At 34.8% G+C, this 24,839-nt stretch overlaps 12 protein-coding genes across 12 annotated transcripts; 5 read left to right on the plus strand and 7 right to left on the minus strand.

Moving 5' to 3' along the window:
• Positions 1–660: 660 nt before the first annotated feature.
• Positions 661–1,067, minus strand: SAPINGB_P001731 (mitochondrial 54S ribosomal protein bL35m; the record flags this gene model as incomplete). Its single annotated transcript, XM_031996452.1, has 2 exons — positions 661–798; positions 873–1,067. 2 exons carry the CDS (start codon positions 1,065–1,067, stop codon positions 661–663), a joined length of 333 nt encoding a protein of 110 aa, XP_031852343.1.
• Positions 1,068–1,589: 522 nt separating this feature from the next.
• SAPINGB_P001732 (uncharacterized protein) lies at positions 1,590–2,753 on the plus strand (the record flags this gene model as incomplete). Its single annotated transcript, XM_031996453.1, has 1 exon — positions 1,590–2,753. One exon carries the CDS (start codon positions 1,590–1,592, stop codon positions 2,751–2,753), a length of 1,164 nt encoding a protein of 387 aa, XP_031852344.1.
• A 60-nt stretch (positions 2,754–2,813) lies between these two features.
• SAPINGB_P001733 (uncharacterized protein) lies at positions 2,814–3,261 on the minus strand (the record flags this gene model as incomplete). Its single annotated transcript, XM_031996454.1, has 4 exons — positions 2,814–2,948; positions 3,001–3,051; positions 3,098–3,117; positions 3,171–3,261. 4 exons carry the CDS (start codon positions 3,259–3,261, stop codon positions 2,814–2,816), a joined length of 297 nt encoding a protein of 98 aa, XP_031852345.1.
• Positions 3,262–3,538: 277 nt separating this feature from the next.
• On the minus strand, positions 3,539–4,085 carry SAPINGB_P001734 (40S ribosomal protein uS13; the record flags this gene model as incomplete). Its single annotated transcript, XM_031996455.1, has 2 exons — positions 3,539–3,956; positions 4,039–4,085. The coding sequence occupies 2 exons, from the start codon at positions 4,083–4,085 to the stop codon at positions 3,539–3,541; spliced, it is 465 nt and encodes a 154-aa protein (XP_031852346.1).
• A 326-nt stretch (positions 4,086–4,411) lies between these two features.
• SAPINGB_P001735 (uncharacterized protein) lies at positions 4,412–4,975 on the plus strand (the record flags this gene model as incomplete). Its single annotated transcript, XM_031996456.1, has 3 exons — positions 4,412–4,417; positions 4,472–4,618; positions 4,688–4,975. 3 exons carry the CDS (start codon positions 4,412–4,414, stop codon positions 4,973–4,975), a joined length of 441 nt encoding a protein of 146 aa, XP_031852347.1.
• A 61-nt stretch (positions 4,976–5,036) lies between these two features.
• On the minus strand, positions 5,037–6,734 carry SAPINGB_P001736 (uncharacterized protein; the record flags this gene model as incomplete). Its single annotated transcript, XM_031996457.1, has 3 exons — positions 5,037–6,534; positions 6,593–6,656; positions 6,710–6,734. 3 exons carry the CDS (start codon positions 6,732–6,734, stop codon positions 5,037–5,039), a joined length of 1,587 nt encoding a protein of 528 aa, XP_031852348.1.
• Positions 6,735–7,102: 368 nt separating this feature from the next.
• SAPINGB_P001737 (uncharacterized protein) lies at positions 7,103–8,275 on the minus strand (the record flags this gene model as incomplete). The annotated part of the gene is made up of 1 exon (XM_031996458.1): positions 7,103–8,275. The coding sequence occupies one exon, from the start codon at positions 8,273–8,275 to the stop codon at positions 7,103–7,105; it is 1,173 nt and encodes a 390-aa protein (XP_031852349.1).
• Positions 8,276–8,580: 305 nt separating this feature from the next.
• Positions 8,581–10,187, plus strand: SAPINGB_P001738 (uncharacterized protein; the record flags this gene model as incomplete). Its single annotated transcript, XM_031996459.1, has 2 exons — positions 8,581–8,661; positions 8,718–10,187. 2 exons carry the CDS (start codon positions 8,581–8,583, stop codon positions 10,185–10,187), a joined length of 1,551 nt encoding a protein of 516 aa, XP_031852350.1.
• Positions 10,188–10,256: 69 nt separating this feature from the next.
• On the minus strand, positions 10,257–13,226 carry SAPINGB_P001739 (uncharacterized protein; the record flags this gene model as incomplete). The annotated part of the gene is made up of 3 exons (XM_031996460.1): positions 10,257–12,926; positions 12,980–13,043; positions 13,090–13,226. The coding sequence occupies 3 exons, from the start codon at positions 13,224–13,226 to the stop codon at positions 10,257–10,259; spliced, it is 2,871 nt and encodes a 956-aa protein (XP_031852351.1).
• A 684-nt stretch (positions 13,227–13,910) lies between these two features.
• SAPINGB_P001740 (uncharacterized protein) lies at positions 13,911–16,554 on the plus strand (the record flags this gene model as incomplete). Its single annotated transcript, XM_031996461.1, has 2 exons — positions 13,911–14,196; positions 15,137–16,554. 2 exons carry the CDS (start codon positions 13,911–13,913, stop codon positions 16,552–16,554), a joined length of 1,704 nt encoding a protein of 567 aa, XP_031852352.1.
• Positions 16,555–17,761: 1,207 nt separating this feature from the next.
• SAPINGB_P001741 (uncharacterized protein) lies at positions 17,762–20,895 on the plus strand (the record flags this gene model as incomplete). Its single annotated transcript, XM_031996462.1, has 6 exons — positions 17,762–17,820; positions 17,873–17,880; positions 17,936–17,995; positions 18,049–18,331; positions 18,452–19,108; positions 19,524–20,895. The coding sequence occupies 6 exons, from the start codon at positions 17,762–17,764 to the stop codon at positions 20,893–20,895; spliced, it is 2,439 nt and encodes an 812-aa protein (XP_031852353.1).
• Positions 20,896–21,166: 271 nt separating this feature from the next.
• On the minus strand, positions 21,167–21,574 carry SAPINGB_P001742 (uncharacterized protein; the record flags this gene model as incomplete). The annotated part of the gene is made up of 1 exon (XM_031996463.1): positions 21,167–21,574. The coding sequence occupies one exon, from the start codon at positions 21,572–21,574 to the stop codon at positions 21,167–21,169; it is 408 nt and encodes a 135-aa protein (XP_031852354.1).
• Positions 21,575–24,839: the final 3,265 nt, after the last annotated feature.

Here is a 24,839-nt window from a genome sequence, read left to right on the forward strand (position 1 = left end):
ATACTGCATAAGTGCTTTACTGGATATTTAGCAGGTTTTGTTACTAAATTTGATAATGATTGGGCAGAAATATGATCATCATCTAATAAATTAGATAATGTTTTTCTGGAAGCAAGTATCCTTCGAGTAGCAGGTGTGGCCCCAGATCTATTAGTATGAGATCTTGCTTGTCGTCTTTTATTATTTTCTGAAGTGTAACCCCCTGTCTGGCTTTGAATGTCGATGCGAGGAATATCAAACCTCAAATGTTGTTCGTTATAATTTTCTCTTTCAAGTTCCGCGATTCTTCTTTTAATGGCACGCTGTCTAGTAGCACTATCTGTAAATCTGTTGCGATCTAAGGCTGTTGATCTTTTGCCTCGAGATGTACCAGAAGAGTTTGAGATAGATGGAGTTGATGGAAGAGAAGTTGCTGTGTATGAATAGTATCGAGCACTTCCAGTCACTTTAATAGATCCTAAATCCTCGATTAAAGGCATTTTTAAATTTTCAATTTTATAAGAAATTGGTAAAAAAAAAAAAAAATTTATTAGCTAGAGCAAAGGTTTTTATTGGCAATGTAGGCACACCAAAAAAAAAATTAAATAAATAAATAAAATAAACCACAACTCATAATCTTTATTACTATGTACAATCTTTTCAACGTTGAATTTATCTACTCTAAGCATTCGGTAAAAGTCTGTTAAGTTTCTTCAAGTGATTTCCATATCCCGAACCCTTAGCATAAGCGGTTCCTGAAACATTGTTAACAACGCTCCGACTCCAATCCACATTACCATGATTATGGCCTGCCTTCCCCTGGAAAATAAAATATATATTAATTAGTTGATTCTTTCCAAAAAAAAAAAAAAAAAAAAAAAGAATAGACTTACACGCTTGAATCCGCCATTGCCAGTTTTTTTCCATCGTTTCGCAGCACCTTTGTGTGTTTTCAAAAGGGTTCGTGAAGAAATAACATTTGGTGATTGGTGAATAAAAGGAGTGGCAATAGGTGTCAATAATGAAGATGGAGAGGTTAAAGTGGCCCTAAAGATCGAGGCTTTTGGTCGAGTGAATAAATTAAGCATATTGACGGCTGTGTGTAAGATAATGATTTGAAAGTAAAAATTTTGTGTCAAATTTACTGGTGGTTTGAGCAAGCTTAAGAATCCAAAAGATATTAATACTGTTACCCGGCCTTTTAAATTTTTATAAAATGTAGGTAATAAGTTATAGGTTATATGACTTATTTAATTTGTACACTATGCAGTCAATAAAAGTTTATAAGCTAATTAATTTTAAAGACAATTCGCCTGTTAGATAAACTAATTAGTTTAAATATAAATAACATTAAACATGCCCTAGATATCAAAAGAATCTGATGTTCAATTAGATATCCCATCTATAACCGATATAATATTCGATTTAAGGATTTTTATTTTTTCATTTTGTTGTTTTATCTTCTTGTCATGAAATTAAACAAATATATTTTATTCTACCCCCACATAATACCCCGCTTTTGTCAAAAGTATATAAACCATGAAATTTGGTTACTTTATCTTCAATCAATAATTTTTATATGATACTTTATTTGTTGATATCCGTTAAAAATGACTAAATACCAAAGTCCTCCAGCAAAAATCATTTCTATTAAAGATCTGGAACGCGCCTCTCTTCCCTTAGCAACAAAACAGGTTCGTGAATTTTGGGCAGGTGGTGCATCAGAAGAGTTTACGTTGGCAGAAAATATAAGTGTTTTTGATGAATATAGAATTAGAACCAAAGTTATGACAGATGTCTCTAACATAGATATGAGACCCAAAGAAATTTTTGGAAAAAAATACTCATTCCCAATTGGTTTTGCTCCATCTGGCTTTCATCAATTGGCAACAGAAGAAGGTGAAATAGCAACCGCTAAAGCTGCAAAATCTCATAATTGGTTAATGGCGCTTTCTTCCTACTCTACTAAGTCTCTTGAAGAAGTTAAGCAAGCGGGAGGAGAAAATGTTGCTGTACTGCAGCTTTATGTTTTTCAAAATAGAGAAACTACAAAAAAGCTAGTTGAACGGGCTGAAAAAGCTGGGTATAAAGCAATTGCACTTACGGTAGATACACCTGTTGTTGGTATGAGACCAGCCGACAATTACAACAATTTCAAGTTGCCTTCTTACGTTAAATTGGGGAACTTTGAATCTAGAGATGGTGCTATTGACAATCCTGTTTCTCCAGACTCGATTGCTAGAAAGGCTGTTTTGGATGATTCTAAAAAAGAAGAAATTAAGACCTCCAATGCTTTAGATCCAACCCTTACATGGAGCTCTACTATTCCTTGGCTTCGTTCTATTACAAAAATGGAAATATGGGTCAAAGGGGTAGCGACCGCAGAAGATACAAAAGATGCTATTAATGCTGGTGTAGATGGGATTTGGGTCTCCAACCATGGAGGAAGACAATTAGATTCTACCTTAGCAAGCTTGGACTCGTTACCAGAAGTAGTTGCTGCTGCAAATGGAAAAGTTCCTATACATTTTGATGGTGGTATTAGACGCGCCTCCGATGCATTTAAAGCATTAGCTCTTGGTGCTGATTTTGTTTGGGTGGGAAGACCAGTACTATATGGACTTCTATATAACGGCCAAAAAGGTGTAGAACTTATGGAAACAATTTTTGAAACAGAACTTGCAAATGTTATGATGTTTGCAGGTACTCCAAATGTTTCAGGTATTGATAAAAGCAGAATAGTTAAAAAAGGACACAGACTTCAGAAATTGTAACTTTATCAGTTTGACTTCATTTTTTTTTTAGTTTTAATATATACAATTGTTCAAATAATCTTATTTTGACGTCGCTTCAACCTTAGAATTATCCGGAGTAGTTTCATGAGCTTGGCTGATTCCCCCCTTTTCAAATGGGGCATCTTTTCGAGCATCGTTTAACATTGTTTTTATACCTTTTTTCTCTAAAGCAGTCTATAATATACGTTAGCAACATGTAGATGATGGAGCAAATAGCTTAACATACATGAATGCAGGATTCATATTCCCGCCAGGTATCTTCGCACTCATTAGTTACCTAAACAGTCAGAAAAAAAACTATATGTTAAGATAATAAAGCTTACAGATTTAGCCTTCAAGAATTCTATACAAAAAAATAATTAGAACTAGGATTATTTATCATTATTTGTGACTTACTTTCGCTGTACCACTCATTAAAACAATTATCATATGCCTTTTTTGCATCTGTGCACTCTGGAGCAAAACTTGCAGACATTATATTACCCATATGTAGAACTTTGGTTTATTGTTACTTTTATGTCGTTTTTAAATGGTCAAAAGAGTATGATAGTGGCAAAAAATATAATCACTGATGAAATTTTTTATGTACATAAAATAAAAAATAAAAATTCACGTGATAACTTTATATATCTACATCAACGGTTTACAAATAAACATTAAAAAAATTTAAACATGAGCATTAAGATAAATAAATCAAAAGGTGAGAATCAAATTTTACCGTATATTCATTAATTTTTATGTAATAAGAAAAGCAATTAAGAAATTTATTTCTTACCAGCAGAGCTGACCTGCTTACCACGGCGACCAGTAGTCTTAGTGTGTTGACCTCTAACACGGAAGCCCCAGTAGTGACGAAGACCTCTGTGAGCACGGATCTTCTTAAGACGCTCCAAATCCTCACGAAGCTTGTTGTCAAGCTGGTTAACAAGAAGGTGAGAATCCTTGCCGTCGTAGAAGTCTCTTTGTCTGTTCAAGAACCAAGCAGGAATCTTATATTGAGCAGGGTTTTGAATAATGGTGACAATTCTCTCGAGCTCTTCAACAGTAAGCTCACCAGCACGCTTAGACATATCGACATCAGCCTTCTTGCAAACCAAGTTAGCATAGCGGCGACCGACACCTCTAATGGTGGTCAAGGCGTACATGATCTTGACTCTACCATCGACGTTAGTGCCGAGAAGACTAAAAAAATTGTTAGAAAAATTTTAAATTCCCATATATCCACGCAAGTAGCTCTAAAACCAAATTCCAAATAACGACATACCGAAGAATGTGTTGGAAATTTCCCTTTTCTGTGACGACAAGAGGCATGTTGAACTATCCCTGGCTGCTATGAGGTTGAGGTGTAGACAGAAAAGATTCTAAAAATGAAATTTGATAGAAAATTTTGATTACATCCCGCAATCTTGGAGAAGAAGATATGCCTTGTGGGTTTATGACAAATTTGCTTGTTACAAACTAAATTTGGAAACCAAAGTCACATAATAAGCCCTAATAGTTGTTAGGGCTCATTTTATTATGTAATATTTTTAATATTTAATTACTCTATAGAAATACATTGGTTCGAACCCGTATTTTCCGGGTAATCGCCTGTAGCTAAATTATCTCAAGTGTTTATTTGAATCTCCAATAACGAAATGAAGGTGCGATGGCAATAAGAGTGCTAGTTTTTAAATATTTTCTAATAAAAATTATAGATAGAAGAAGAGCGTAACTCCCTATTACTAGATTTTGAGGTTTTAAAACATCTCGATAGTATTAAGCAAAGTCGAGTCCAAGCCGATTTGAAGCAAAATGTTAAATCCGGTCCAAAATCCGAAAACTTAGAAACTATTTTGATAGAGGTATAATAAATCGTGAAATTTACATGACATATTGAAATACCTAACTCTCGTTTTATTGAATTGTTTTAGTTGCATGCATACTTGAGAGACAGGCCAGCAGGAAATGGTGCTCACCCACAAAGTACAGATTCAATAAATACCTTTGTTAATGAAATTAAAAGGTTTGAACTGGAAAAAGCAGAAGTCCTTCAGCTAATCAACATTACACCTCAGTCTTTGCCTGTACTTTACAATGTTATTGAGGAATGTGATCAACGATTTTCAAATGAAGAAATGGAAGAACTTTTACGCCTTGTAGAGGGCTTGGGATTTGAGCCGCAACCGCAGCAAGAAAATACAAATGACGAAGATCAATAATTGATATTTACGTAAATATTTATAGTACAAATTGTATTTAAACATAATTAAACTAAAGTTGTCAAGATTCGCTTTTGCGGACACCACTAACAATATCGTCAACACGCAACAACAAGCTGGCACTTTCAATTGCTGTTTTTATCGACTGCAATTTAATTGCCTCTGGCTCCCAAATTCCGTAATCATTCATATCAACTACTTTTCCATTTTCACCATCGACACCAAAAGTATAACCACCTTGAGCATGCTTCGCTCTCAGAGAACTTAAAATGCGTACAGGGTTTGCACCGCAATTTTGGACAAGTGTTCGTGGGATAACTTCCATAGCATCTGAAACAGCTCTATAAGGCCACTGGGCAACTCCCTCAATGGTTTTGGCCTTTTCAGCCAAGCGAACACTAATAGCCATCTCGGTAGCACCACCACCTGGAGATAAACGAGGAGCAAAAAAAACATTACGGGCCACCGACATAGCGTCTTGAAGGTTGCGCTCAATCTCATTAAGGATATCTTTGGAAGGGCCACGCAGAAGAACGGTGCAGGCATGAGGATCTTGGCACTTCGTAAGAAATGTGTAGTATTCATCACCAATAAGTTCAATATTAAATAATCCGCATCTTGTACCGATATCAGATTCACGAAGATCTTCCACACGGTTAACAATAGTAGCACCTGTAGCTCTAGCAATTCTATTGTTATCCATTTTTCTAACGCGTCGAAGGGCTGATACGTTTCCTTTGAGTAGGTAGTGTTGAGCCAAATCAGAAACACCTTTTTCAGTAATAACAATATCAGGATTAAATGAAAGGATGGTTTCACACATAGTTTTTATTTGCTCCTCCTCAATTTCTAAAATTCGTGTCCAATCCTCTTCTTTTGTAATCTCAATGTTGGTTTGTGATTCACCCTTCTTGTACTCTAGCGGGCAATCCAACAAAATAATTCTTGGGTTTTCTATTCGTCGTCTCATTTTAGGATGTGTAATATCTTTGTTTAGCATAACACCATCCAAAACCTTAGATTCCTCGATTTCACCACCGGGGATCTTTTCAATACGGGCATATCTTTTAATATCAATCTCTTTGCGATCATTGTTTTCGATAGCAACAGTTTTGACAGCGTCCAAAGCTAACTTGCACATAAGGTTACTCCATCTAGAAACAAATTTTGTTCCAATAGATGATCGAATAAGGCTGATCATCTGAGATTCATCATTGGTATCAATAGGTTTGGAAATATCATGAATAATCTCAAGTGCATCTTTCAAAGCTTCCTTAAGAGCTGAAATAATAATAACAGGATGAATGTTTCTCTCGACATATGGAAACGTTTGAGCCAAAATCTCACCAGCAAGAATAATAACAGTTGTCGTTCCATCACCAACTTCTTCGTCCTGGGTTCTGCTTAACTCAATCATGCTTTTGGCAGCTGGATGAGCAACCTCAATTTCACGAAGAATTGCATGGCCATCGTTGGTAAGAACAATTCCGCCCATAGGATCAAGCAGCATTTTGAGCATAGCTTTAGGGCCAAGACATGTCCGAATAATATCAGCAACACTATTTTCATTTCATGATTAGCAAATTATAGAAACAAATGTTTGTAGTTGATACGTACGCTTTTGCTGCAGTAATATTTGACACCTGGGCCTTTCGTCCAGTCTGTCGTTCGCCACCGGCATCTTAAGAAGTTAGTTGAACAAATTTTTATCTAAAAAAACAATATCAAACTTACTCATAACAACAACAGGTGCTTGCATTTTTGTTTGGGCTTTTAATTAGATGGATCAGTCAATTTTTTATATTAAAAATCTGCTGTTAAAAGTTTAGTTTAGCCTATTTGAAAGAAAAAAAAATCAAAATATTAAATTTGGTAGGAGAAGTTATATATGTACATATTCGTATGGCTGTTAAATCAGATGCCCTAGCCCTATATATTTTTTTAAGAGAGTAATTTTAGCTACATATACTAACAAGAGTACATTTTTAGTTTTTCTACAGAACTTTTGAAAGCACAATTGATAAATTCGCAAATTAAATTTACAGTTTTTTTTTAGAGCACAATAAGCAATTAACAAAAAAAAGTTTATTTCGTGGAAAATTCCAAGAAAAAAAAAATATTTTGAAGCTAACTTTCCCAAACAGTCTCAGGTATATAGACGTATCCATCTAATATTTTTCGAGCAGTTCTTCCAATTGCAAGTACTTCAAAATGTGTGTTTTTCGATGTTTGCGATTCTCCAGTCTCTACCCACACTGTTAAACTTCCTTTTAGATGAGAAATTTTGATATGATCTTTTAAAAGTGATTCTTTAGAAATCATGTTGTTTAGTACAGTTCCAGGTATTCGACTGCATGCTGCAATACAGATAGCTCCACTAGCTGCCAATGACGGATGACAATGGTTTTTTAATATTAAGCGCGCTTGAATGTCCATCTCTGGAGTACTTTCAGATACAGAAGAAAGTAAAACAATAAATGGAGTGAATGGAGTTTCATCCACAACTTTCTTCCAATCATCAGTCATTCCTACAAGCTCGGCAGCCTTAGATCGAAATATTCTCAACATTCTATCAATATCCAGGTTATTGTCAATTTCTTGTCTACTCTCAGATCCCGTCAAGCCAAAATCGGATGCTTTTGCAAAAACCGCAATATTTCCAACATCACAGATTGTTGCTGGGATATCAACTCCTTGGACATTAATGAAATTGATAGGATTTCCAGTTGGTAATGGCCCTAAGTTTCTCGAAGCTCCAACGGTATCTTTCCAATCTATCAAAATTGGGGCGCCATTACCTGGAACACCATCAACCTTAAAATCTCCTTCAAATTGAACTATTCCTTCAGAATTGATAGGAACATGTGAATATATCATTTTTTGGGTTCCCGTATTAAATATTCTAACTAACTGAGTATTGATTCCACCATTAATTGTTTTTCCAGGTAGGAATGTACTAACAAGCCCTTCATCAATAGAAAAAGGACCTACCGCGGACGATATGTTTCCACAGTTGGCATCGTAATCCACAGTATCATCTGCTATACCTATTTGTGCAAATGTGTATTCAATGTCAACTCCAGGATTGTTTGATTTTGAAATTATAGCCACCTTAGACCGTGTGCTTACACCTGATCCCAAACCATCGATTTGATCAGGATCCGGTGTTCCCATAGCTCTCTTCAAAACTTTATCACGGAGAACTGGATCTACAGGGATATCTTTTTTATGAAAAAACAGTGCTCTAGAGGTTCCTCCTCTGTAGATAGATAGGGGTATTTTTCTTTGACGCCAAGACATTTTCGCAACTGATCTTAAGCTTGTTGTGCTGGTTGATGTAGAAGAACTTGTTTGTAGATAAAAGAACCAGAAATAAAAAAGAAGAGGGCCTTGTAAATTTCAAGTGAGAAAAAATAAACTTAAGACTTGTGCTTTATTTATAATTAAACAATACTTCAAATCAAATATAAGTTTTATATCACGTGATTAACATTAAAAAAATTTTTTAAGATGTTAATATTAGTGTCTTCGTTTTATTTTATTTTTTTTATTTTGGTAATATTTACTCAAGTACCACGATCCAAGTTGTTCATTCAGGAGTAAAAATGGCAACTTCAGAAAAAAAATACCCGAAAAAGAATCCGTCGTTAGAGAAGTATGAACGAGGAAAACCTCGTAATTTGAAGGTAACTATTGTATTTTGTTATATATATTTGAATTGTTATGATTTAACATATTTTAGAAAGTGAAGAGCCATCATCTGAAAAATAAACTTCATCATGAAGAAGAGAAATTTAAAGAGGCTGCGTTATCCGCCGCTCGTGTAGAAGAGTTTATGCTTTTAGAAGACAAGGGATACCTAGAAACCGAAAATGATCTTGAAAAAACTTATAAAATTAGTCAAAAAGACATAAAAGATAACGTTGATATCCAAACAACACGAAAATCTTTTGATCTTCAGCTCAATGATTTAGGACCATATAAGGTTGATTATTCTCGTACGGGAAACCATCTGTTGATATGTGGTTCAAAAGGGCATATAGCGTCTTTTGATTGGAAACAAGGAAAACTAGAATCTGAAATTAACGTTGGAGAAAGTGTTCGTGCCGGAAAGTGGCTTCAAGGCGATAACCAATTTTACGCAGCTGCACAAAAAAAATATGTTTTTATTTATGATAGTGTTGGAACTGAAGTTCATAAGCTGAAAGACCACATTGATGTTACAGCGTTAGAATACCTTCCTTTTCATTTTCTTTTAGCTTCAGTTGGTAATACGGGATGTTTAAAATACCAGGATGTTTCTACTGGAAAGCTGGTTGCTGATCATAAGACCCGGTTAGGTCCCACACAATCATTTACTCAAAATCCTTATAACGCTATACTTCATTTGGGTCACGGTAATGGAACTGTTACTCTATGGTCTCCAACAGTAAAATCCCCTTTAATAAAGCTTCTCGCAAGTAGAGGCCCTATTAGATCACTGGCAGTTGACCGTGAAGGGAAGTATATGGCTTGCGCTTCAAGCGACAAGACTGTTAAAATTTGGGATATAAGGAATTTTAAGGAACATGTCAATTCTGTTTACTCACCAACACCTGCGACTTCCTTACATATTTCTGAATCTGGCCTTTTAGGTGTAGGGTTTTCGTCTCATGTTCAAGTATGGAAAGATGTATTTACCACTGGTAGTAAATCGAACCCTCCATACATGAATCATTCGTTTCCTGGCTCCAAAGTTGCAAATGTTCGATTTTGTCCGTTTGAAGATATTTTAGGAGTTGGTCACGCTAAAGGAGTATCTTCATTGATCATTCCTGGCTCTGGTGAGGCTAACTTTGATGGCCTTGAAGTTAATCCATTCATGAATGCTTCTAGAGAAGGTCGTCGCGAAAATGAGGTGCGTGAACTTCTAAACAAGCTTCAGCCAGAAATGATTGTTCTCGACCCAACATCGATTGGCAAACTTGCATCTTCAGTGGATACTATTAGAATCAAAGCATCAGAAAGAGCTGAAGCTCAAGAATTAGGTCACGATGCACCAACTCTAAACACCAACTTGAATACTGGGTTTAAATCTACTGATAGTCGGAATGCAAAAGTTCAAAAGGTTCTTGCGAGAGATAAATATCTTCAAAAACAAAAATTACAAAGGGTCGAAAAATTACGAAAAGAGAAGAACGCACTTGGTCCCGCACTAGGAAGATTTCTTTAACATAGAGTATATTTATTAGTAAATTTATAAGGCAACATTAATTATCCTTCCATCCTTCTAAATTTCTATTCACTTTTCTTGACTTTCATCTTCATCATCGTAAATAAAAGGATTAGGTAGAGGAGCTTCACTACTTTCTTCCTCAGACTTCTGTCGTACCGTGACAATCAGTTCTGTTGGCTCATCAGGAGTCAAGTCTTTAACTAATATGACACCTCCAGATTCACGAAGTCTTCTAACTGGGACATATCGCGAGTTTTCCTCAAATGAAATAAACTTCAATTGAGCTGGAACAACGCGGGACATATTATCTAACCTATTTGAACGGCGACTTGAGTTCACAGACTTTTCTGCTTCTTTTGAAGATTCCTCACTCGAAAGAGACTTTTTAGTATCATCGGTCTCCATCTTTTCGTCTGTATCATCTTTTCTTGAGTCCTCCGAGAGCTTGGCGGTAGCCTTTGAAGTTTTACGAGCTCTTGTCTTTGCACGATTTGTTGTCGAAAGAACAGCTGTCTCAACCTTGATAGGCTTCTTCTCACTAGTTTCCTCAACCTTAGGGGGATAAGCAAATAAACGAGGCTTAGCACTATTATGGAACCCAAATAAGGGGACAAAAAGATCCTCTTTAACTCCGACTATAGAAGTGGGAGTAAATGATAAGGAAAGAAAGTGAGTAAGAGGAAACCAGTACCAATATTGTGTGAAAATTGCCAACCCTACAATGGCTTTCATATTAAGATTATTGGTTTGGCTATGCTGAAGTGAAATTGTAACATTTCTTCCACCAGCATCAATAATACCTTGCGCAAGAGCAGCTCCAAACTTGGCCATAGAATCTTCATGCTTGTTTTGAATCACACTGGCAAAGGTTTCATTAATTGCCTTCACACCAGGAAATGTTCTCTCATTTTGCTGTATTAAAATCATAGCAATAGAAATCAAAGCGCCTTGGCGAACAAAATCAACTGAATCTTTCATCATGGGCTCAAGAACATCTACAGCTTCTTTCAAACCAGTGCCAGCACATGATATTCCTAATGCCAAAGCGGTTCCATATCTGACGTGAGGATTATGTGATTCAGACAAAAGTTCAACCATTCTAGGAACAGCTGTGGGGTTTCTTAGTAAAATAAACCCTAAGCCAATGACAGAGGCACGACGAACATCATCACTAGCATCGGAAACAGCAATATGAAGCAACTGTTTTATGGCTTTGTTGTTTCCAGTACCCGCATAAGCAAGTGCAATTGTGAAAGCACCACCATATCTCAGAATGGGGTCTTGTTCTGAAATAAGCTGTTCAATTAAGGCATCAGCTGCTTCTTCTTTACCATACATGAGCAAAGCAATTCCAAGTGCCAAGCTTCTGATAATTTTTTCATGCTGAGTCTCATGCGCATATTGAAGCATTTCATTAACAGATGTCTCCGAAGCCGATCCAAGCATAACTAGACCCATAGCTAATCCAGTGGCTTCACCTGCAATAGCAGAATCCGAATATAAAACGGTTCGAAGTTTTTCGTAAATGTCAATATTTCCAGATCCCATAGCAGCTACACCAAGACCCAGAGCAGCACCATGTAAAACTACTTCTCCCTCATGACCCTGAATACTACTACCATCAACAACTTGAGTACAAAGATAGTCAATCACTTCACGTCCATGACCTGCAAAGATAATGCCAAGAGCATAAAGACTACCTCCTTGTGTGTAACAAGAGCCATGAGGAGTACCAGGAAAATAAGGATTAAGAATTCTGCGGGCTTGAGTCAGATTTCCCTGATGAATAACACCAAGAGCCGCAGTAGCCGAAAATTTCGTCCAGTTAGTTGCCTTACCAAGCCACTCCAAGTCTGTTCGGAAAAAAGTGTCAGTTGTAGTGCCAGCATGAAGAAATGCATTTTCAAATGTAACTGCTGAATGGAATATTGAGTTGCGGCCATCCAAAAAGGTTTTTGTCTTTTTCAAAATAGACATATCTGTATTCATGTGTTTTTTTAAAAATGTTAAATTATAATCACATGTAGGAATTCCTGATAGAATTTTAGTAAGTTTTGCATATTCCTCAGATCCAGTCTGTTTTTCAAATTGAGAATGAACATTTTCAAGAAGTTCTTGAGAAGCAGAGGCCACAAGATCAAAAGCAACCTGATAAGCAATAAGTCTCTTATCTTCATTAGATGCATCTTTCAAAAGATCATTAAATAAATCAATTGCAATGCTTGAATCATTAAGTTGAACAATAATTTTTGATACTGCAAAATAATCAGGTTCTTTTAAGCTAGTGATAAGCGGAACCAAGCTTCTTAAGACTTTGTTTCGAAACTCGCGAACATTTACAAGATTAATTGAACAATCCAAAACATAGTTGATCAGATCCAATGCTTCTTCTTGATTTTGAAGGTTAGATTCAATAATATCTTCAATGACATCAAGTCTTCTAGAATCAAGCGCAACGCCAATTGCTAGATTAAAGTCGGAATCTTTAACACAGCGTTGCAGCATTTTTTCAACAATTGCAGTTAAAGCAGGATCTATAGTCAAAGAGCTTTGGTCGGAGGAGTTTTTTTCTTTATTTGACCAATCGTGAATACCTTGAGCCAAAGAAATGTAATGATTGATACATTTAGAAACAATTGTTTCAACATATTCAGACTTTTGATTTATATCAAAATAATCACCTGCAACAAGTGCATATTTCATTGAGGTTTCAAATTCCCCTAAATTATAATAAACCTTTAATATCGAATGTTAGTAACCACCTCTTATAGATGTAAAGAAACACTTACTTTCGATGCTACCAAAGCAGCTAGTTTTTGAGAAGGAAATTTAGGGTCTTCATATAATTCTTCACTGAAAAAAGTTAATATGGAGTTTAATATTTGATTTTATAACTTACATTTGAGAAATGTTGTCTGCAATTTCAGCCCATAGTTGTCCAACATTTTCATCTAAAGATTTGAGAGCATATTCCTTAAGATTGTAGTCAGGCTCCTCAAGTAGAGCGAGTACCGGAGCAGCTGAAACAAGAGCCATAATAATATATATCACAAAGGTTTAATTGCGTTTCTAGTAATGTGGAATTCGATTTATACAAAAGGTATTGATGGGTTTGAAATTTTGGTGGTGAGAAGTTATTTAAATGCCAAAAAGTCAAGTGGCGATATTTAAATTTTTGGAATAGACTTATAAGTCTAATTAGTTGTAACACCATCAGTGGCAAAATGTAACATATTTTTTTTTGACTCAACATACTAATTTAGTAGTAGATAATAACACACCTAGACATTTTTCCTTTTCTTCCTATTTTTCATTTAAACCTACATAATTTTGATTGTGTAATAGGAATTTTTTCTGAATCACATTTGATTCACTAAAAATTTACAAGATAACTGTTTAAAAATGGGGAAAGCGGAAGTAGGAACCCCAAAGTATGTTGCAAATAAGATGAAGGCAAAAGGCCTTCAAAAATTAAAATGGTATTGTCAAGTATGTGAAAAACAGTGTCGGGATGAAAATGGATTTAAATGTCATACACAAAGTGAATCGCATCTTCGACAAATTTTAGTTGCTGGAGAAAATTTCAACGGAAAAATTTCTGAATATTCCAGGGATTTTCAAAATGATTTTATCCGTCTATTAAAATCAGCTCATCAAGAGAAACTCATCAACGTTAATCGTTTTTATCAGGAGTATATTGCCAATAAGAATCATATACATATGAATGCAACAAAATGGGCCACGCTTTCCCAATTCGCTAAACACCTAGATGAAATTGGTTTATGTAGGGTTGAAGAAACAGAGAAAGACGGTTTGTGTATTGCATGGATTGACAATTCACCTAGAGCTTTAGAAATAAAGAATACTCTAAGTAAAAAGAAAGATGACGAATCTGAAGACAATGTTCAAGAGCACATTCTACAAAAGCAAATTTCCGCTGCAATTAAACAAAAAGCAATACTATCCAAAGGCACAACACCTTCTACAAAGCCTATTAATATGGCAGGTACATTGAAAATTAACTTAAAAGACTGCCAGGTAATCAAAGATAGTCCAAAACCCCAGAAACCTAAAAATGTTTTTGCAAGAACTAAAAAAAAAAAAATTTTACATTAAAGATATGAACACCACATATTTAACGTAAAAAGTTAGACATGTTAAAAAAAACTAGTCAAAAAATTCCAAAAACTATAATAATAGCATTTAAAGAGTTAACACCCGGATGGCTCTGGTAAAAGGCAAGGGCCATATACGAAGATGCTAAACTCCTGCTTATGTGTGAAGAGAAAGAAACTAAAATAAAGGAAAAATTTCTCCCCTTTTATAATAATAAATTTTTTTATTAGTAAGCTTCGTAATTAGGGCTATATGCCGGGTAACCTATAATTTTTCACATGCAATCATTCTTTTCAGTAACTACCCCTCACCTATTTTGCAAGCATAATTAGAGTTGAATATATTAGATTAGATACTTTTAGTTAAGTATTTTAAAACTTAGTTTTAGATAATTAAATTATCTTAAAATGAATAATTACCTTTTTGTATACCCAAATATTTTATTTTGCCAATATAATTAATGATAATATCAAATCTGGATTTTTTTCTAAAAAAGTTGAATGATTGTTTTCTATTGCAAGATACATTTACTGCGGATGAGGGTTTAAAACAGCAACAACGACGTGCAAACACTTTCAAACAATGGAGAGAGGCATCGGAACAACTTGATTATATAAATGGTTACGATAAATGGAAAAATCAAGATGAGTCCTCAATTTACGACTACAAATTAATAAAACACCGAACTGAAGAATTTTATCAATGTCGACAGTCTGGAGATTTAAGTCGTCTTCTGTTTATGATACGTACTCAGTTTGAACGGAATCTCGGAAACATGGGGGATTTTAGACTTTATAATTATTCTCATACAGGAACCAAAAAAATCATAGAAGACTACATTTTGGAATGTGAACAATGCCTTCAAACCTTACTTGAATATGGAAAACAGGGCATTTTGGCAGACCTTCAAATACTTGATACTTTAGTTCAAACACGTAAGAATTTTGGCCGAACAGCCCTCGTTCTTTCTGGTGGAAGTATCTTAGGACTAATTCATGTCGGTGTCATGAGGGAGCTTCTTCACAATAACCTTTTACCTCGTATTGTTTCTGGTTCATCGGCGGGGTCTATATTTGCTAGTATTTTGTGCATTCATCTTGATCATGAAATTGACGAACTTTTTGATACTTTAATTGAGGAAAAATTCGATATTTTTGAAGAGACTGGGAAAGAAGAAACTATCAATGTCAGATTTGCCAGATTTTTAAAGTATGGTACTGTTCTTGATAATAAATATCTAGCAAATACTCTCCAGGGGTTATTAGGAAATATTACATTCCAAGAAGCTTATAACAGAACACGAAAAATTCTTAATGTTACTGTTTCACCAGCTAGTATTTATGAATCAGCCCGAATTTTAAATTATTTAACTTCACCAAATGTATTAATATGGTCTGCAGTTTGTGCAAGCTGTTCAGTTCCATTTGTTTTTCCTTCTTACGTTCTTTTATCAAAAGATTATACTACTGGTGATATACGCCAATGGAGTCCATCTCCTTTAAAATACATTGACGGTTCAGTAGATAATGATATTCCTTTAGCTCGTCTTTCTGAGCTATTCAATGTTAATCATTTTATTGCTTGCCAGGTTAACCCACATGTTGCACCAATAATGAAAGCTACCACACTATTAAAGTCTGTTGTGGAAAATATGAAAGAAAGCAATAGTTTTTTTCATGAAATTCTCATAACAATGACTAAGGCTCAGAATTATATGACTGATGAAATTTCTCATTTTTTACTTGTAACTCATGAATTAGGATTATTTCAAAACCTTTCATCTAAACTTAGGGCAGTCATTTCTCAACAATATGCAGGTGATATAACGATTCTTCCTGAAATCAGCCTTGGTGATTTAAAAGATTTATTCAAAAATCCTACCAAAGAAAAATTTCTTGAAGCCCATCTTAGAGGACAAAGGGCTTTGTGGCCCAAAATGTCTTTAATACGAAATCGTTGCGCGATTGAACTAGCTTTAGATAAATCAATTCATGAATTAAGAAAAAGGATGCTGCCTTTAGAAAATAATTACATTTCTCAACTTGGAAGAAAAAACTTTTACTCTACCGCAAACCTTAAAGCAATTGAACATGAATTAACAGAATCTAAAGAAATTATGAGACATTCAAAGTTGAAATCGAGCTTAAAACCAGAAAAGGGAATTGATAAAAAATATCACTATCGACACAAATCTGAAGGTACTCATCCATACTCTTTATCTATAGTTATGAACAGAGGAAAAATTTAAAAAGTATAATTAAAAGAAAAAAATGAAAAAAAATAAATGGTACTGCTTCTCTTGCAAATTTTTATCAGTTTTATTTCCTATAACGGTAAGGTTTTTTATATATTTCCTTTGGAAGAACAACTCTTTCAAGCTCTTGAATATCTGCAATTCTAAAACTAGTTTTTTCTCGGCAGAGTCTTGGGGAAAGATACTTTATATCAGTCATAGGTTTACTAAAATTACTTGTCAATAAAACCGATTTAATTCCAAGAGTTCGTGAAGGTGCATAGTCTAAAAGTGGATCAACACCAACATAGTAGATATTTTCAGGTGATTTTAAGCTCATTTTTTTGAGTATTTCTAAAAATATTTTAGGATCAGGTTTTGCAATTCCATTTTCAGCGGCATTAACAAATGGCAAAAAATGTTTATTAGGTGTTGATAATAAGGGTTTTTTGGTTTTGATACGTTGCTCTATGCCTTCAATAATTGACTCAAACTGAGGAAATGAATTCGCAATTAATCCAACCGGTATATTTCCAACTTGGAGTTTTTGAAGAAATTTTATAATAGGCTTTTCAATAAAATATGTTCGAGAATCAATGAGATTCTTATAAACGCGATATTTAAGTTGGTCCCGTAAAATGTCATCTTGAAGTGGTGATCCAAATTTTATAAATGGATGTAATGTGCTTTCTAATACTTCCATTATCCAATTTTTATGATGTAAAATGCTTAATTTTTCACCTGGAATGTATAGTGGAGATCTTTGATTAATTAATTCGATTGATTTCTCCCATTGCTGATTCAATAAATTAGCTGGAATATTTAAATTTTTCTGAGAAGCAAATAAAGATATTAACGCCCCCGTTGTTATTTTCTGCTTAAATATCACTTTATCAGAGAATAAAAGTGCTTCAGGAGGGAGATAATCATTGGTTTTGCTTTTCAAATGAGGAACAGATGGTATTTCCGTTATGGAAGAAAAAAATCTTTTTTGAAATCTTTGAAATTGTCGCATGATAACGTATAGTGAATTAATAAAGGTTGATGATAATATATTCGCGGTTTACAGTCTTCCACGCTATTATGCTTAGGTATGTTTTAGTGAGTAGCATAGATATTGAAGTTAGTTAGCTACCAAATTTTTTTGTGTTACGTTACTAAGTTTTATACTTAACATGAATTATTAGTTTTTTTTTTTTTTATCTTAGAAAGCTATAAGAAAATGCCTAGAGACCCTTTAATTGGAATTGTCGGAAAGCCTTCAAGTGGGAAATCTACAACGTAAGTTCAGAGAGAATTTTTTTTTATTAATTTCTAACATCAAATTATATAGATTAAACAGTATGCATTAGGATTTTTTTTTTTCTATTTCTAACTCCATAGAAAGGTTTGACAGATGCTCAAGCAAAAACTGGGGCCTTTCCATTTACCACCATTGATCCCAATAAGGCAACTGGTATGATAAAAATATGTTCTATAGGGCTATTTTAACTAATGATGTTGATACAGGATATTTAAAAGTTGACTGTGCTTGTAGCCGATTTCCTGATAAGGTGGGTACCTGTAAGCCAAATTATGGTTGGTGTAAAGATGGAAAACGTTATGTACCTATTATGCTTCTTGATGTTGCTGGATTAGTTCCTGGTGCACACGAAGGCCGTGGTCTTGGAAATAAATTTCTTGATGATTTACGCCACGCAGATTGTTTAATACATGTTGTTGATGTTTCAGGAACCACAGATGCTGAAGGAAAGGCTACTAGAGGATACTCACCTATAGCAGATATTGAATGGTTAGTTGATGAAATCCGTCTTTGGGTATTTAATAATTTAAAAGGGAGGTGGGGTTCAATTAAGCGCCGCCATACAGCTACAAAATCATCAATTATTGATACATTACAAAATCAATTCAGTGGCTACGGAAGCACAGCAAATTTGGTGGCAAGAGCACTTAAAAGAATCGAACAGCCAATTGGTCCCTTAGAAGATTGGACCATGGACGATGTATTTACTGTTGTTAAAGCTTTTGTGGCAGAAAAGTTTCCAACGGTTCTTTCTTTAAACAAGATTGATCATCCTGATGCGGACAAAAATATTTCAAAAATTTTAAGGAAATTTCCTAACGCCAAAGTAGTTTTAAGTTCTGCTTTAACTGAGGTGTTTTTACGAAAACTTCAAAAACAGGGATACATCAAATATGAGCCTGGTACAGAGTTTGTCGACACCTACGAAGATCTGGGCGCAGGATGTGGTCTGAAACCTTTAGATGAAAAGTTAAAAAACCAAATCGAGCATATTAAAGACACTGTTTTATATCGATTTGGAAGTACAGGTGTCATGGAGACTCTACAAGCGTCGGCCGAAGTTTTAGGACTTATACCAGTTTTTCCAGTTAAAAACTTTTCAAAGTTAGATTTTCGTGAATGCGTTTTGTTGAAAGAAAACACGACTGCTGGTAGTGCCGCACGAAAAATTATGGGCGATGTTCCAATTTCAGCAATTGAAACCTATCCAGGAATTAAAATCTCAGAAACCGACGAGATAACTAGTGGTCATAATGATATATTGTCGTTTAAAGTAGGAAAATAGACTAGATATTATGTTTCATGTTTTTAGTTAACATTCATTTTAATAGTTTAGAATTTAAACAGTTAATTTAACAGAAGTAAATGGTTGTATGTTGTAAATCACGTTTTGTAGCGTAATGACCTGTGGGATAATAATATTTTGAAAAGTTTTCTCGGTCAATCATCGCATCATGTGCCAATTCATGACTCATTTTGTACCAAACGTCATATCAGGGTTAGGTCAATATTATTCATATATTATTTAGTAAGCAATAAGTCTTAAGGTAAGCATAAAAATTTTTTTGTCTGGTTGAAAATTTCATAGATTAAACTATAAAAGACCAGCATTTGGTTTAAAATCTTTTCTATTATCTCTAAACACCCACATATCTATCGATTAACTTATTATTATGTCCAGCCCAATTAACGTTGTTTCTACTTCTCCTGCTCAAGGAAGTTATGTTGGTTCACCTTCTGGCTCATTTGGCCGCCGCAGACTTTCATATACTGGCACTAGGGAACAAAAGGCTTTGAAACCATTTTCTACCACTGATATCAAGGTTCTTCTTTTGGAGAATGTTCATCAAAATGCGGTTGAGGCTTTTAAGTCTCAAGGTTACCAAGTTGAATTTTACAAATCCTCTCTTCCTGAAGACGAGCTTATTGAAAAAATTAAGGACGTTCATGTTGTTGGTATTCGCTCCAAGACACAACTTAACGAAAAGGTCTTGAAGGCAGCTCAAAATCTTATCGTTATTGGATGCTTTTGCATTGGAACCAATCAAGTTGCTCTTGATTTTGCTGCTTCTAAAGGTATCGCTGTTTTTAACTCTCCATTCTCTAATTCTCGCTCTGTTGCTGAGCTTGTAATTGCTGAGATTATCACTCTTGCTCGTCAACTTGGTGACCGATCCATTGAGATGCATGCTGGAACTTGGAACAAGGTTTCTGCAAGATGCTATGAAATCCGTGGAAAAACTCTTGGTATTGTGGGTTATGGACATATTGGTTCTCAACTTTCTGTTTTAGCTGAAGCTATGGGTATGACTGTCATTTATTATGATGTTATCACCATTATGCCTCTTGGCTCAGCCAAGCAAGTACCCACTCTTGAAGCTCTCTTGCGTCAAGCTGATTTCGTTACTCTCCATGTTCCTCAGCTTCCAGAAACTTTCAAAATGATTTCAACTGCTCAGTTTGATGTTATGAAAGAGGGATCCTACTTGATCAATGCTTCTAGAGGACACGTTGTCGATATTCCTGCACTTATTGCGGCTAAGAATAGTGGCAAGCTTGCCGGAGCTGCCCTTGATGTTTATCCTAATGAGCCTGCTAAAAATGGTGTTGGCTTGTTTAATGATTCTTTGAATGATTGGGCTTCTAGCCTTTGTCAGCTTTCTAATATTATTCTCACACCTCATATCGGTGGCAGCACATCCGAAGCTCAAGCTAGCATTAGTATTGAGGTTGGTGATAAGCTTTCGAGATATGTCAATGAAGGTTCTACTAATGGCGCTGTTAACTTCCCTGAAGTTTCTTTACGCTCATCACCTTCGGATGATAGCGACAAGGCTCGTGTTCTTTATGTTCATCAGAATGTTCCTGGTGTTCTCAAGACGGTGAATGAGATTCTTTCTCATCATAATATTGAAAAGCAGTATACTGAAAGTCATGGTGAAATTGCATATCTCATGGCTGATGTTTGCAACGTTAGTGAATCTGGTATTAAAGAACTTTATGATCAGTTGGAACAGACTCCTTTTAAGATCACGACAAGAATTCTTTATTAAAAACGATTTTTTTATTAATTTTTATGTGATAACGACAACTCAACGACTAATTACTATCCTCAACGGATTCCTATGTGAAAATGACTTTATGAAAATGACTATAGAAAATATAACTTTGTATAACTTTGATCAAACATCTTAATTTTAAGAGGTCGTTAACGACGTTTAAATTGTGACAAATCTTTAATGAAAACTTTGGGGTTTTAAAGTTTTTCATTCAAAATTGAAATGTTATAACTTTTAATACAAACCTAAAACAAACGACTTTTTTTTAGCTTCCAGAACCAAACAGCCCTTCTCCGTTTATAATTTTTTGTTTCATGAGACCAGCTTGTATTGCTCGTACGCCCAGATACAGCCCAGCTGTTAGAATCAAATATCCGACAAATAAACCGGCCTTTGACAATCTTTTTGCACGTTGAAGTTGTTGTACCAGCTCCTGATTTTCTTTCATCAGCTGCTGAGTATCTTCTTCTTCATTTGCGTGTGTCGACGTTAGTTCATATTCATCTTTGAAGGCCTGGCTATTGGTGCGTGATAAAAGGTATTTTATACCGTTGTAAATTAGGAAAATAGTCAGGATGACAGTGCAAGCCAAAATAAATGAAAAAGAAATCAAATCTGCAGCATCAGCGTTTTTTGCCGGATACGACTCTGTTGGTTTATGATGCATTCCCATTTTGAAATTGGTGTATATATTTTAAGACAAAATGATCAAAAGATTTTTTTATCTGATAAGATCAAGGAGAGAAAAAAAAATCCTTTTATACCTTTTATGTATTGAAAATCCGGATTAACGGGTATTGGGTTAATGGGTTTTGAAAAAAGCGGAATTCAAAATTCGTGAAAATACGACAGGTGACCATAAATTTAGCCGATTTCAAATTAACACAAAATTAATAAGCAATTTTATTATGTGAATTGAGCTTTTGTTATGGGGATTGTTAATTGGTATTATTTGCGGTTAGGGTTTGTATTTAGTGAATCTGCTTTTCAATAAAAAAAGACACTGTATTTCAGTTATTTTTACTGTGAATCTGGTTAAATAGGAAAGGGGACTTGACAAAATGTTTTTGGTCTCAAGCCATATAATAATTTCTAAGCATAGTAAGCGCACCAAAATTCTAAACTCTCATTTGGCATTATTTTTCTGAAAATACCCTGAAGATAATCAAATTTTATTGAGTTGCTTTTCTCAGCTTATTTTAAGCATGTTTATTTTTTTTTCTACATAATTCTATTTCAATATTTTTAACTATTTTTTATTTTATTTTTTCAATTTTTTTGATACCAAAAGACAGTTCATCAAGGATTCCCGTGAGAATTTATTACCCTCATTACAACTAACTTTCGTTTAATGGTATTTGACTTTATAATATTGAAGGAATAATCCTTTTGACAGATATCAATAGCAACCACTTCTACAACTTGAAGATTTGTATTTGTATTTGTATTTGTATTTGTATTTTATAAATTTCTATGAAGTTCTCTTTAACTGAATTCACTTAATTTTCCGTTAATCATTAAGAGTATTAGTCAAGTTTAAATGGTAGTATCATCATCTGTCAATGAGAATGGCACAATTAGTTAAAATCGAAATAATGTTATCAGTTCACAGATTGATTGATTATTTTTATTCAAGGGATAGAGCTATATAACATCAGTATCTGCGCTATCCTTCCATTGTCTGACTAGGTGACTTACCAGTTTCCATATGCCCCTTTTTAATACGGGTGGTTTCGATGTGTATCTTCGCTATCGCAGAAGAAGGGTCCTGATGCCAACTCACGACGAACAGGGAGCAATTCATTAAAATGCATTATAAAATGGCAGGTTTCTTTAAAGGAGCAGTTAACGAATTCCTGTGTTTAGGCGGAGGAAAACAAAACTTAATTGGGATATTTCTGACTCAGTTGACGTCCCTGTCAAAAGAGATTCTACAAGAATTACAATGACAGGCACAATCACTTAGCTATAGCTTGGTTTTTACTTTTTTACACTTGGTGTATGTATTGCTGATGTACTCTTCACTCATCATAGAGAGCCTCGTGCCTGTCAATTGGCTCTTAAAGGAAAGATGCTGTAGTGCGAACTTTCCATCAAAATTTTCTTTATCATCTTGTTTTTGCAGTTTTTGGGGTTTAAATGGTGGCAGGACAATGCCCTTGTAGTTAGTAGTAAGAAATTTGATGATTTGGTGGTGATTTTTTGTTCAAACTGTATTTAGTATTGTCATATTTATGTTATTCTTAAGACAGAAATACTTCTTTGCTGTGGTTACAATTTTTAAAAATTTAATTATCATTTTGTTATTTTTTTATCTAAAAATATATTTTAAGAAAAAAAAGCTTAAGTACCAATATTACTTCACACATTTTTACAATTTTTTTTTATGATTCCGACGAGATATTTTATTTTCTTATCATTAACAGTCTTTCTGCTCTTCCTTTTATGCGCTCTCAAGAATTTTAAAAGTTCGAACCAAAAGTTGCATTTGTGGAAAATGTAGTTGGTTTTGATGTTGTTATCTTTTTCAGATTCTTTATTTCTTCCAATTCAAATTGTGGCCATGTTTCCAATTGGAGATTTCTTTTCAATAGATGGCCATTATAGGGTTGATCTTATTAATATTGTGGTTGATTTCAATGTTTTGTTGTGCAACCAAGAAATACAACTTATACAAATAAATCACAAGTACTACGAAATCAAAGAGCCAGATTATTATGTAGTAGCCAATAAGCTATAATGAAATAAATGGCAATATTTGTGTAGTGCACGGAACCTTTATATAACTGGTCACTGATCTTTTGGTATTAGAAAACAATAGAAACTTATAAATTATATAGAAAATTAGATTAAAGTATTAGACAATCAGATATGTAATTAGTGCATTGCGCATGATCAAAGAATTTGAACCTTTATGAGCTGAAATTAAAAATCAAGGAAGAAACAAGAATATATTCTGTAATTGTAAGGATCAAGCAAGGAATATCAAAAGCTGTAGATGCAAATTTGGTTATCATCAGAAGTATGAAATAAGTGAGACCAAGGTGAGAGTCAAATTATCAACTAATCAATAAATACAAACAGTAAGGGCTATATGTCGAAAAAATATAAATAATAAATATTAGTAATTATATTCAACAGATATCTGGTAGTTTTTTTTAAACGACAGCGATTTATTTAACATCGAGTCTTTTACCTCTTTATTCGAATATCCTCATAAACTAATTCCGGTTCTTATTCATGTGTTAACTTGATGCAATGGTTGTAATGTTGGTGCCTAGACAAAACCCTATTTTTCTATAATTGATAAATTCACCAATTACAAAGAATTCAAATGCCAAAGTATCGAGTAAGTTTAAAGAAAAATGACTGGTCAAATTGCTGGACTGGTTCGACATTTGTAAATCTATTATTTTGGATTCCTTTTAAATTCAAAATACAATCCGATTAGCAACGATTAGGAACCAAAGGGGGGGCAAAGGGGGCAAGGCAAAGGGGGGGCAAAGGGGGGGCAAGGGGGCAAAGGGGCAAGGGGACAAGGGAAAGGGGAGACAAAGGGGGGCAAAGGGGCAAGGAGACAAAGGGGCAAAGGGGGACAGAAAGGGGAGACAAAGGGAGACAAGGGACAAAGGGGAGACAAAGGAGGGCAAAGGGGGACAAGGGGCAAAGGGGAGCAAGAACAGGGGAAAGGGAGACAAAGGGAGGAGAAAGGGGAGACAAAGGGGGCAAGAAAGGGGACAAAGGAGACAAGGGGACAAAGGGGAGACAAAGGAAGGGCAAAGCAAGGGCAAAGAAGGGGAGACAAAGGGGCAAAGGGGAGACAAAGGGGCAAGGGAGACAAAGGGAGACAATAGAAAGGGGCAAAGGGGCAAAGGAGACAAAGGGGAGCAAAGGGGAGAAAAGGGAGCAAAGGGGGACAAGGGGCAAAGGGGAGACAA

The sequence above is a fragment of the Magnusiomyces paraingens genome (genome assembly GCF_902498895.1).
Source record: "Magnusiomyces paraingens strain CBS 517.90 genome assembly, contig: contig1, whole genome shotgun sequence".
Lineage (NCBI taxonomy): Eukaryota > Fungi > Ascomycota > Dipodascomycetes > Dipodascales > Dipodascaceae > Magnusiomyces > Magnusiomyces paraingens.